At 47.8% G+C, this 11,105-nt stretch overlaps 1 protein-coding gene across 3 annotated transcripts in view; it reads left to right on the plus strand.

Annotated features, from left to right (window-relative positions):
• The window catches only part of ELF5 (E74 like ETS transcription factor 5), a 29,412-nt gene extending 20,071 nt beyond the window's left edge, over positions 1-9,341 (plus strand). For all 3 annotated transcript variants that reach the window (XM_079708198.1, XM_079708199.1, XM_079708197.1), the window contains 4 exons: positions 1,342-1,392; positions 6,621-6,689; positions 8,529-8,724; positions 9,122-9,341. In XM_079708198.1, coding sequence (XP_079564324.1) covers positions 1,342-1,392; positions 6,621-6,689; positions 8,529-8,724; positions 9,122-9,218 — 413 coding nt within the window. In that variant the 3' untranslated portion in view covers positions 9,219-9,341. The remainder of the gene's footprint in view (positions 1-1,341; positions 1,393-6,620; positions 6,690-8,528; positions 8,725-9,121) is intronic.
• The last annotated feature ends 1,764 nt before the right edge of the window (positions 9,342-11,105 follow it).

The following is an 11,105-nucleotide window of genomic DNA, read 5'->3' on the forward strand; positions in this document are numbered from 1 at the left end:
AGTTAAAGGGGGCTCTAGGCCCAGCGTGCTGTCTGGCTCAGCAGGTGCTGCAGTAGGATTGAAGGGCCGTAAAGCATGAGGACCCTGGTCTCTGGAAGGCGAAGTCGGCCGGAGAGGTGGAGGGCAGAGGAGGCTCTCCCAGCACAGGAGAGGAAGATTCCCCATCACCCCCTCCTGTTCTCGGGAAGAGGGAAGAGAGTGCGTGGCTGACCAGAACCAATCATTCCTAGAACCAACGGCCCTAGGAATCAAGTCACAACTCTGCCTTGTTCCTGTCTTCTCAGTAAATGGGAACTAGTCCTCACATTGGACACCAAGTTAGAAAGCTGATGTCCTTTGGCCTGTGCTGCTATGTGAAAATGTGATCTGAAACTCTCGATTCGCCCCACCCTTCAGAGACCACCGAGGCCCCGACCGTCTCCAGACTCCTTTAAATCCTCATGTCGGGTTCTGCATTTCTTGCAGCCTCCCGTGTCCATTTTTCTCTTTGACCCGCATGCAACAGGCGTTCAAATCCCCAAGGGATTAGAGGTCACATCCCAGATCATAGACTCTGAGAGCCAACAGGGAGGGCAGGGGTGTTTTTGTCACATGTTGCCAGTAAGGAACACGAGCCCGGAGACAGGGTGACTGGGCAAGTCTGCACAGGGGTCAGTGATTTGGCCCAGCTCAGAGCCCAGGCCTCCTGATCCCAAGCCAGAACTCACTCCCAGTGCCCACTCAGAAAAGCCTAGAAGCTGCTGGGATGCATGGCTCAGGGCTCTCTCCAGGTGGCCTTTAAAAACAAGGAGATTGGGCTTCCCTGGTGGCGCAGTGGTTGAGAGTCCGCCTGCCGATGCAGGGGACACGGGTTCGTGCCCCGGTCCGGGAAGATCCCACGTGCCGCAGAGCGGCTGGGCCCGTGAGCCATGGCCACTGAGCCTGCGCGTCCGGAGCCTGTGCTCCGCAACAGGAGAGGCCACAACAGTGAGAGGCCCGCGTACCGCAAAAAAACAAAAAAAACAAAAAAAAACAAGGAGATTGAGGAATTCCTCGGCGGTCCAGTAGTTAGGACCCAGTGCTTTCACTGCTGGGGCCTGGTTCGATCCCTGATCAGGGAACTAAGATCCCGCAAGCCTCACAGGGCAGCCAAAAAAAAAAAAAAACAAGGAGATTACATCTCTCAGGGGTGGCTTCAGGGTGGCCCTATAAAGGCCAGGTGGTCTCCAAGGTTCCTTCTGAAACAAAAGTCCCCTGCAGGGGGCACGGTGGCTCCCCTTCCCCCCAGGACCTCCCCTCCTGGCCTGGCTGGGGAAACCAGGATTGTATGCCATGGTTTGTGGATTTCTTTTTCTTTCCCAGGTTACTCCTTTTTTAATGACCCTGAAGAGACCAAGGCCACCATCAAAGACTGTAAGTAACTGAGTTCAAGCTGCCCGCGGCCGTGTTGAGGCTATTGTTGGGCACGTGGGCTTGAATGATGTTCTTGTGGGACCACACTCAACGTCTGATGACCTGAAACAGTAAAGGCTAGGAGAAGATGGCAGGAGAAACGCGGTGGACAGAGCAAGTCTGTGGCTTCCTTAACCTCCCCCAGACTCAGTTTCCTTGTCTATAAAATGGTGAGACACTCGCTGGGTTGTGAGTTCAGGTAACAGGACATACAAAGTGCCTGGCCTGTGCCAGCAGCGTAGATGCTCCAAATACTGGTACCCTTTAGCAATAATCATCATAATTACTAACCATTAGAGGCCTTGTGTTTGATAATGTCTACAAAGAACCTGAGCTCACTAAGCAGGTCACGTTTATAATTATAAGGTAATGGAGGATCTCAAATGGCCTTGTTGCTTCTGAAAATTAACACTCACGGTTTCACTTCTGCAGATGGAGAAGGTTTAAGAAAGGGAACTTTGGAGCTTTCATTTTTTAAAGATGTTGATGATGATTGCTCTTAGTTACTGAGACCCACGCCAAGGTCCTGGCTCAGGGGCCTGGCCAACTAGGACAAAGTAGCAGCCTGGGGTTTCAAGCAGTGTTCCCATTCATGTTAAATAGCTATAAGATTAATAGCTACTGTTAGTGTTTGTGAAGCCCTTACTATGTGCCCAGCGCGGTGCCAGGCCAAGTATTCTACCTACATTAACTTATTTAATCCTCATGATAACTTTGTTAGATAGTAATGTTATCCCCATTTGCATCTGAGGAAACTGGAGGTGCTGTAACTCACAAGTTACGAGTTATAAGTCAATGCCGAGCTGAGATTCCAACTCATCTTCTCAAAGTCTATGCTCTTATACGCTGTGTCCTTCACCACATGCCCACAAGTGCATACACACATGCACGCATGCTCCCAGACCCTGCTGTTCACTCTGCTGTCCACTCAGTTGAAACCTAAGACTCAGGACTCCTCTGGGTCTGGGCCCAGCTCCACAATGGTTCAGAGAACAGGAGATTTTCAACTCAGTACCTGCTGAAGGGGCCCAGGCCCGACAAGCTAGGAAACCGTCAGAACTGGCCCGAGTGAAGTACCCCAGCCCCTCTGCACTTGATCTCTCCTCTCCACACACTCCCCACCTCCACTGCAGAAGCACCGGAGGACAAAGCGTACGGGCCTGGCTTTGCTGCTGGGCATCTCCGGCTCCTGGCACGGGGTGCAGGCTCCATGGCTGGACTGCTAGCATCATGGGGATGTGCGTGTGATAAGCTTGATTCAGAAACTGCCATGCCAGCCTCCACCCAGCTTCTGGAGGACAGTGGACCATGATTTCAATCAATGGCTGAGAACATATCCTTTGGCCACATTTTAACAGTCTCCAGTTTCAAGGCAGCCAAACCTCTCCAAATCCCACAGACAGCAGAGAGCCCGGGCCATGTCCCCACTCGCCCTGCGGCAGGCACAGCCAAGCTACAGGGGCACATTGAAGATGAAGATCGTTGTGAGACAGGGAGCTGCCCGCCCCCAGAGCACTGTGGACCTCCGAAGATAAGTTTGGGGTGGGGTTCAGGGTACTGCTGCTGCCACCACCTCAGACTGACCTTGGGGACATTTGGATCTGGGAAGCTGCCTCAACGTGGCCACGCACTGATGGCTTCAGCCCCTCTGCCCCCACTAACACCCTCACCCCACCACCTGCCAAGCAAGGCCTCCAGCCAAGCCGAGCCGTGACTACCCTCAAAGCCACCGCTGAGGACTAGGAACAGATAAAACAGGGTTATTTATCTCTGGCAAGACCCACAAGGGGAAACTCCCACCATCCCCACAGCCCTGCCTCGTGCTGACCCATCCTGTGTTCATCTCATCAAGCCAAATCTCTTCCATCCAAAGCACGCGGAGAAAGCATCAAAATTAAAAGGGTGACTCTTCCACTTCTTGCCATTTTGGCATTTCAGAGAGAGCTTGTTGTCTAGTCACCAGTTAATAATTCGCCTGTGTTTGTCTTGACGACTCCATGTGTTTTCTCTCTTCTTAAAAGATTAAATTAAAACAGTGGCCAGGTTTTCTCTGCAGGTGATGCCACAGAGCGTGACATTGGATCAGATAGGAGGGCAGAACCCTTTCTCGGTCTTGATCAACCAGCCGTCAGCCCTGCTCACCTGCTCACCTGCATTCACGTCTCTCTACGTGGCGGCAACCCCACTGTCAGCTGATCTCACCTGAGCATTCACTGTGGCTTGGCCCGTGTGCATGGGCCCGTTTTCCCACATCAATACAATTCCAGGCTGTAATGTAGGAAAGGGTGGAGGAGAGGCCGAAGGGACCCCGAGAGTTGAAGTCACGCATTCGTCTCATTGTTTGATCCAGAGAATGATGCACGGCAGTTATTAGGGCTGAGGGCCCTGATGCCGGACTGTTCACATGGGACCTCAGCTCCAACGTCGGGCAGGCACATGACCTGGATCGTGCTCCCCAGACATCGCCAGGGCTCGCTCCGTTCTGCTCAGGCATCTTCTTGTCCGAGAGCTTTGTCTGTTCGCTCTTATTACACTTGCAACATCGCTCAGCCCCTTCACCATGACCTCTATTCTCCCACCCCGCTGCATTTCTCTCCATGGCGTTTATCACCAACTGAAATAGGCCATGTTTGTTCACTGGATGTTCCTTCCCACTTGGGTGCAAGTCCCCTGAGAGGAGAGCCTGGGACCTGTTTCGTGATGTCCGTCCCGTGCCTGCTGCAGAGAGTACACTGTGTCTCAGCACTCGTGAGCCCGTGAGTGAAGGACCTCCAGGGAGACACCCAGCCACTCGACACCTGTTTTCTTATACATAAAATGGGAGAGTAGGAAATGTGCATCATAAGGGTGGGTGAGATTGGGTGAGCACCTGGCAGTAGCAAACACTCAACAAACTTTAATAATTATTCTTTAAGTATCTATTGAACACCTGCCATGAAAGACATGCTGAAGCAGGAATTGTGAACATCTGCTTTGAAACGGAACTGCTCTGGGTTCAAGTCCTGGCTCCACCTCTCTGGATGAAATTCTTAAACTCTGTGGGCTTCAGTTGCTCCTCAATACATGGAAATAGCAATTAACCACACAGGGTCGTGGCAGGTATTAAATGAGATACTGTATGTGAAGCCCTTACAAGCACTTGGCACTTAGTAAGCACTCCATTAATATCAGCTGTTAGTACACATGAACAACAGACGAGATGGACCTCTACGGTAGAGGTAGAAAGGAACCAATGCTGGAACACTGAGGAACACGCAGGTGCTATGGGACAGAGAGGGCTCTAACCCACAGGGTGAGTTCCAAGAAGACTTCCTGACGAGGTTTTGTGAGAGTGGGGTCAGCTGGGTGGAAGTGGGAAGCGGGAAGCATATGCAAAGGAAACAGGAGAAAGTCAAGTCCCGTTGGGACCATCTGACCCAAAGGAGGGACGAAGTTGGGATGCAGCAAAGGATAAGCCTGGAGAACTGGGTGGAGGTTCATGTGTGAAAGGCCTGACTAACGTGGCAGCCTCTGCGCGGGAGACCACAGGGTACCACTGCAGGATGTCACGCCAGGGAGTGACAAGACCCACTGGTACTGAGACAGGCCCCCCTGGGCAGTGGTGTGGTATACAGGACACCATTCCCTCCATGGACAGCATACTTATTCTGTCATTCAGTAGTTATAGCATCATGGCATCATGTCCCTACAGCAGGGAAGGTGAGTAGAGGGCAGTACAGTATGGTGGCCACTCCACAATACTTACTGAGCACCTACTATAGGCCCAGCACTGTGCTAGGTGCTAGGGGATACAGGTGGGAACACAAATCCCTGCCCTCTAGTGGGGAAAGTCAGCCAGTGAGCAAAATAAATAAATATATCATATGTTCCATGGTGATGAATATGACAGCAAAAAATAAAACTAGCCCATGGAGTGTTGAGTAGGGTGAGTGTGTGCAATTCCAGCTCAGGCGGTCAGAGAAGGCCTCGCTGAGAAGGTGACTTTGAGCAAAGACGGAGATGAGGGCGTGAGCCCCTGGACATCCAAGGGAAGAGCGCTGAGGGGAAAGGGAGCAAGTGCCCCAAGGCGGGATGTGCCCGTGAGTTTCAGAAGGAGCCGGGAGGCCAGTGTGGCTGGAGTGGACTGAGCAAGTGATGTGGGGGGCAGGAAGGGGTGATCTGGTACCACCTTTTATTTTTTAATCATATACACTTTGCAGCAACGTGAGTGTCTCAGACTTACAGCGTGATTTCTAATTTAACTCGGCCTTGAGGTCACGCCTTGCTTTCTGCTCTTCATAAGCTCTACTCTCCTTGCTTTTACCTGTGTCCCTTCTAGTCTGTTCTCCACACACTAGCCAGAGGAATCTTCTTAAAAAGTAGACCTTGTTAAAGTCCTAAGTCTTCGCTTTACTCTTTGAATAAAATCCCACGTCCTGGGCTTCCCTGGTGGCACAGTGGTTGAGAGTCTGCCTGCCGATGCAGGGGACACGGGTTCGTGCCCCGGTCTGGGAGGATCCCACATGCCGCAGAGCGGCTGGGCCCATGAGCCATGGTCGCTGGGCCTGCGCGTCCGGAGCCTGTGCTCCACAATGGGAGAGGCCACAGCAGTGAGAGGCCCGCGTACCACACACACACACAGAAAAATCCCACGTCCTTACCATGTGCCCACGTGACCTGCTGGCAGCCCAGTGCCCCTACCGCCACGCCTGGGCACCCCACGGGCCTCCCTGCTCGCCACCCTGGGCTTTGCACATGCTGCTCCTTCCCTCTGGGACACCCTCCCACCTCCTGACATCAGCATGAGTGTCTCCCTTCCAGGGGACTCGCCCTGGCCACCCCATCTACAGCAGGTGCTTTCCTCTGCCTCATCCTCTGTCTAAGGCCTCCTTCCTTCATAACACTTAACGCAACGGCGATTTGTGTTTCATTTGTGTTTTCCTTGCCCAATAGTCCTTAACCTCGAGGTGAGCAGGGACCAAGTCTGTCTTGTTCACTTTCTATCTCCAGCTCAGAGCCCAGAACCTGGCACACAGTAGGGCCCCAGTGTTGAATACAAACGCTCCTTAAACCTACTAATTATTCCCAAAGGGCCCAGCACGCTGTCTCCTACCACAAAGGTGTTCAATTAATAGTTGCTCATTTGGTGTGATTTGAGGTCAGAATGTGGCCTCCAGCTTCCTTCCTACAGCTGTAAATCACTGTTGCAGACGCTGTTTCCAGTTGCTTGAAAACAAGTGGCATCAAAAGTCAAGACTGTCACAGTCATAGTCGAACAAGTAAGTGTAAGAGATGTCATCTGTCATTGGTAATTTCTTAAAACCATTCATGAGACAAAGTAATCTACTTTAATAAGCTTTGAGACTCAGTGTTTGAGTCCTGTTATTTCCCAAAGAACATAGCAGAGAAATTGATGATTACCGTTATGTGTTATCAAAATCCAATTTCTTTCTTTTGACTTGGAAATGGTATTAGGAGAATTAAAGTAATGTTCTAACCACGTTAAATTTCTGAATAAGGGTTTGTTTCTCCTGGTCTACTGTGAATCCTTCTCACTGAAGTACTCAGAGATGATACTAAAGAAACCCCATGAGTTGGCAATTCTGTTAGCTTTCCCAGAACTAAGATCTACCCAGGACAGGGTCGAGCCTGCTGGGCTTGGTTCTAGCCATTTAACATGTATCAAATCATAATCCTCTAACCTGTGCTATGAGGTAGGTACTCTTACGTTGACTTTAAAAAATGCACAACATGGGAGTTGCGAGTTAAGTTTTTGCGGGGCAAAATGAGGACTTCAGCCCGGGAGACAGCGGTTCAGGTAACTGAGAAACTGCCCCAAGGAGGCGAGGGGAGGAGCCAGGAGATACGGAGTTTTGCAGCAAAGAGCAGGTAATCGGACGTCAGAAGATTATTGATGTTTGTTTTTCCAACATCTTCATTGGAGTATAATTGCTTTACAATGGTGTGTTAGTTTCTGCTTTATTACTGAGCATATCCCCTGAGAAAACCATAATTCAAAAAGAGTCATGTACCACAATGTTTATTGCAGCTTTATTTACAATAGCCAGGACATGGAAGCAACCTAAGTGTCCATCAACAGATGAATGGATAAAGAAGATGTGGCACATATATACAATGGAATATTACTCAGCCATAAAAAGAAACGAAATTGAGTTATTTGTAGTGAGGTGGATGGACCTAGAGTCTGTCATAAAGATTATTGTTAATTAAAGACAACCAAATGTCTCAGCTTAAGGAATTCAGCGCTTTTCTAGGTATGGGAAGATGCACGAGTCTGGGCTCAGTGAAATCATTCCTTTGATAGGCACCTCAGCTATCTGGGGCCAGTATCCTGTATTTTCACACCCTGAGTTTCCTCAGGGCTCACCGCACGGAGTGGCTGCAGTCTGATGGCTGCTAGATGGCAGGGATCCTTTTCAGCCCTGAGTCGCCTCAGGGCTCACCGGCTCCCATTGGAGGGTTGCAATCATTGATGACTGTGCCATCCTTTGTTTATTTATATGGCAGGAAATATTCCATTTGTAAATATTCCATTCCATTTATAAATATTCCATTTATCACTTACTAACCCGTTTTAGAGAGAAGATAACTAGAGAGATTTGGTTACAGAGCTAGAAGAGGTGAATTCAGGACCCAAACCCAGCCTGTCAGGCTCCAGAGCCAGTCTTAATTTTGACACAGTGGAACAAGAGAAATACCAGTTTTTCATGCAAAACATAATTGTAGGATTAGTCCAGCCAGACAGTTGTAGCTATGGGATCTCAGTACAACCATACTGCTTTTCAGAAAGAAGAATGAAAACATCATTCGACTGTCATTTCATTAATTCCGTAGAATTAGTTGGCAGTTCCATAGAGCAGGGAAAGTTCGTGAGCCAGTGTTGCTGGTCGATGCAAATAGGATGTCTCTGTGTGTGTTTTGTAATTACTTTAGTAGAAGAGGACATTTCACAGCTAGGTATGGTTCCAAGTAGAGCGCTCGGTCATCACTTTGGGAAATAACCATGAAGGAGCATTTCTCATGGGTTCGTGAGAACTTGTACAACTCTTCAATTTTTCTGTTTTAATTTTTAGCTAACTTTTTTTCCTTCCCTAAAGGCCTCCAGAGCTCTCACCTATGGGAATTTGTGCGAGACCTGCTTCTATCTCCTGAGGAAAACTGTGGCATTCTGGAATGGGAAGATAGGGAACAAGGTATTTTTCGGGTGGTTAAATCAGAAGCCCTGGCAAAGATGTGGGGACAAAGGAAGAGAAATGACAGAATGACGTATGAAAAGTTGAGCAGAGCTCTGAGGTAAGTGAACAGCACGAAATGCCGTGAGCCTTCAGGCAGAGGTATATAAAAAGTGTCATGAGACAACACTTCGGCTCTTAGGTACAGGTGGGATTAGGGTCTGTAAACGGACACGCCGTCCTTTCGTGTTCCCCGGGGATCACTCTGAAGCCAGGCTATCAGACACACACACACACACACACACACACACACACACATGTTTTGAACCAGATGTGGTGAGGTTCGCTCTTCAAGATGACTGGGAAAGGTTTCAGTGTAAGTTGATAAGAGGGTGTGAAAATACCAGGGTAACCAAAGACCAGCCTGTCACCTGAGAGGAAAGAGGGACGTGTTGATGTGCTGTTGTTTTCCCAGGGTATGAACCCTCCTCACGTCCCTCTTCTGCTGTCTTTCACAGGTACTACTATAAAACAGGAATTCTGGAACGGGTCGACCGAAGATTAGTATACAAATTTGGAAAAAACGCACACGGGTGGCAGGAAGACAAGCTATGATCTGCTCCATCATCAAGCTCATTTTATGGATTTCTGTCTTTTAAAACAATAGATTGCAATAGACATTGAAAGTTCACTTTTTTTAAAGCCTGCAAACGTGCTGATAAAATTTCTCCACATCTCAGCTTACATTTGGATTCAGAGTTGTTGTTGTCTACTTGGGGGTGATGGCAGCAACCCTTAAGAAATTCCTTTTTTTTTTTTTTTACCCGAGGGGAGGAGGGGATGATCTTTTGTGGTACCCTGATCAAACATCACTTCCCTAATGAAGAGTTGCAGAACCACAATGCCCTGTGCCATTGGTGCTGCTCAGAGAAAAAGGATCCAATTCTGCCATTAGAGGCTCATCCGGTGCTCCCATTCCAAAGGCTCAAAAGTTTTCACATAGTTAACTGTGGCAGCTCACAAAGCAAAAAAAAAGTGATTAGTTTGTAGTTAATATAGTAGGATGGGGTGAGATGTGGGTAAGACAAACATACTGTAGATTTTAAATTGTTAAAGTCAAATTCCACAGAAAAGTTTCTTAATTAGTAAAGGAGCTAAGCCATCAAGATGGTACATAATTGGATTTAGCATAGGTTAATAGCGAGTTTCTTAACCAGAACATCTTTTTAGCCACTCAGCAAAACTCCCATGGCCATCCTTCTGGAGTAACACAAAATTAGGCACATTCTTAATTCTTGCTGAGTGTATTCCCCCTCTTCTCCTAGGTGGGAGGCATCAGATGTGCAAAGAGTCGACAGACGCTTACATCAATTTCCAAATCACCTCTGTTTCTATGATTCAAGTTCTCAACACAATAAAATCGTAATTCATTGATTCTGTCTGTGGGCAAGACGTTACACCTTTATAGACCTGGGAATGTCTTGATGGCTCTGTAATGGCCAATTAAATTATGAGCCTCTTGTTTTGTCTTCCCACCCGATGAGTACGCAAACTCTAAAATGCATATTTCCTTGACAAAATTAGCGAAGGTGGATTTACACCAGTGAATGTTCACAAGTTAAAGTATGCACTGACATTTTCTCATCAGTCACTGGTAGGTGAGCCATTAGTGGCCTCCAGCTGGGTGAACTGCCCCTAGAACTCCTTCCCCAGAGCAGGAAGCCTCATGTGACGAGGCACTGAACGACAATACAGGCTGAGGGCCTCCATCTTAGAGTTTCACGTCAAAAGTAACTTGTTTTTAAAAAATGTGAATGACTGTAAAATAGTCTATTTTTTAGATTCAAGTGTTTTCCAGGTGGATACAGTTTGTAAACAATGTGAATAAAATATTTAACATGTTACACTGTCTCCATATTGTTCAATTTAACAAGGCCGACAGAGCAAACATTGACAATGTATAAAACATTTGATGAGCCTTCCATTTCCTAGCATTTAGGAGATGGAGATTCCCAGAGAGCCCCAAAATATGCAAGAAATATATGAAGTGATCCTCCCCACCACCTTTCTATCCTAAGACAGAGGTCCCCTCACAAGATGGAAGGCATGGTCCAGTGGGTCCTAGAGCTATGTTTTTGTTTGGTGTGCACACACACACACACATTTTTTTTTTTGCTTGTGTTTTGAGGTTTTGTTTTGTTTCTTATTTTGAATTAGTTGCCTTATTTAAAAATCAGGAGATTTACAGACAAATCCAGATTACCAATTTCTTTTTGAAAATCACATCTAGTACCACTAGTTTCTCAGTGCCTGTCACAGTAATTTCCTGGACCTGAGTGGAAGAGCATTTGGTCACCACTTCATGCTGCCTCAGACACTGAACTTTGTTCTTGCACTGTTGTGGTTGGTTTGAGGGTTTTCTTTGTTTTTTTCTTTTTAATACAATTTTTAAAGGTTACACGCCATTTACAGTTATTACAAACTATTGGCTATATTCCCCAT

This window comes from Hyperoodon ampullatus (genome assembly GCF_949752795.1).
Source record: "Hyperoodon ampullatus genome assembly, chromosome: 7".
In the NCBI taxonomy this organism is placed as follows: domain Eukaryota; kingdom Metazoa; phylum Chordata; class Mammalia; order Artiodactyla; family Ziphiidae; genus Hyperoodon; species Hyperoodon ampullatus.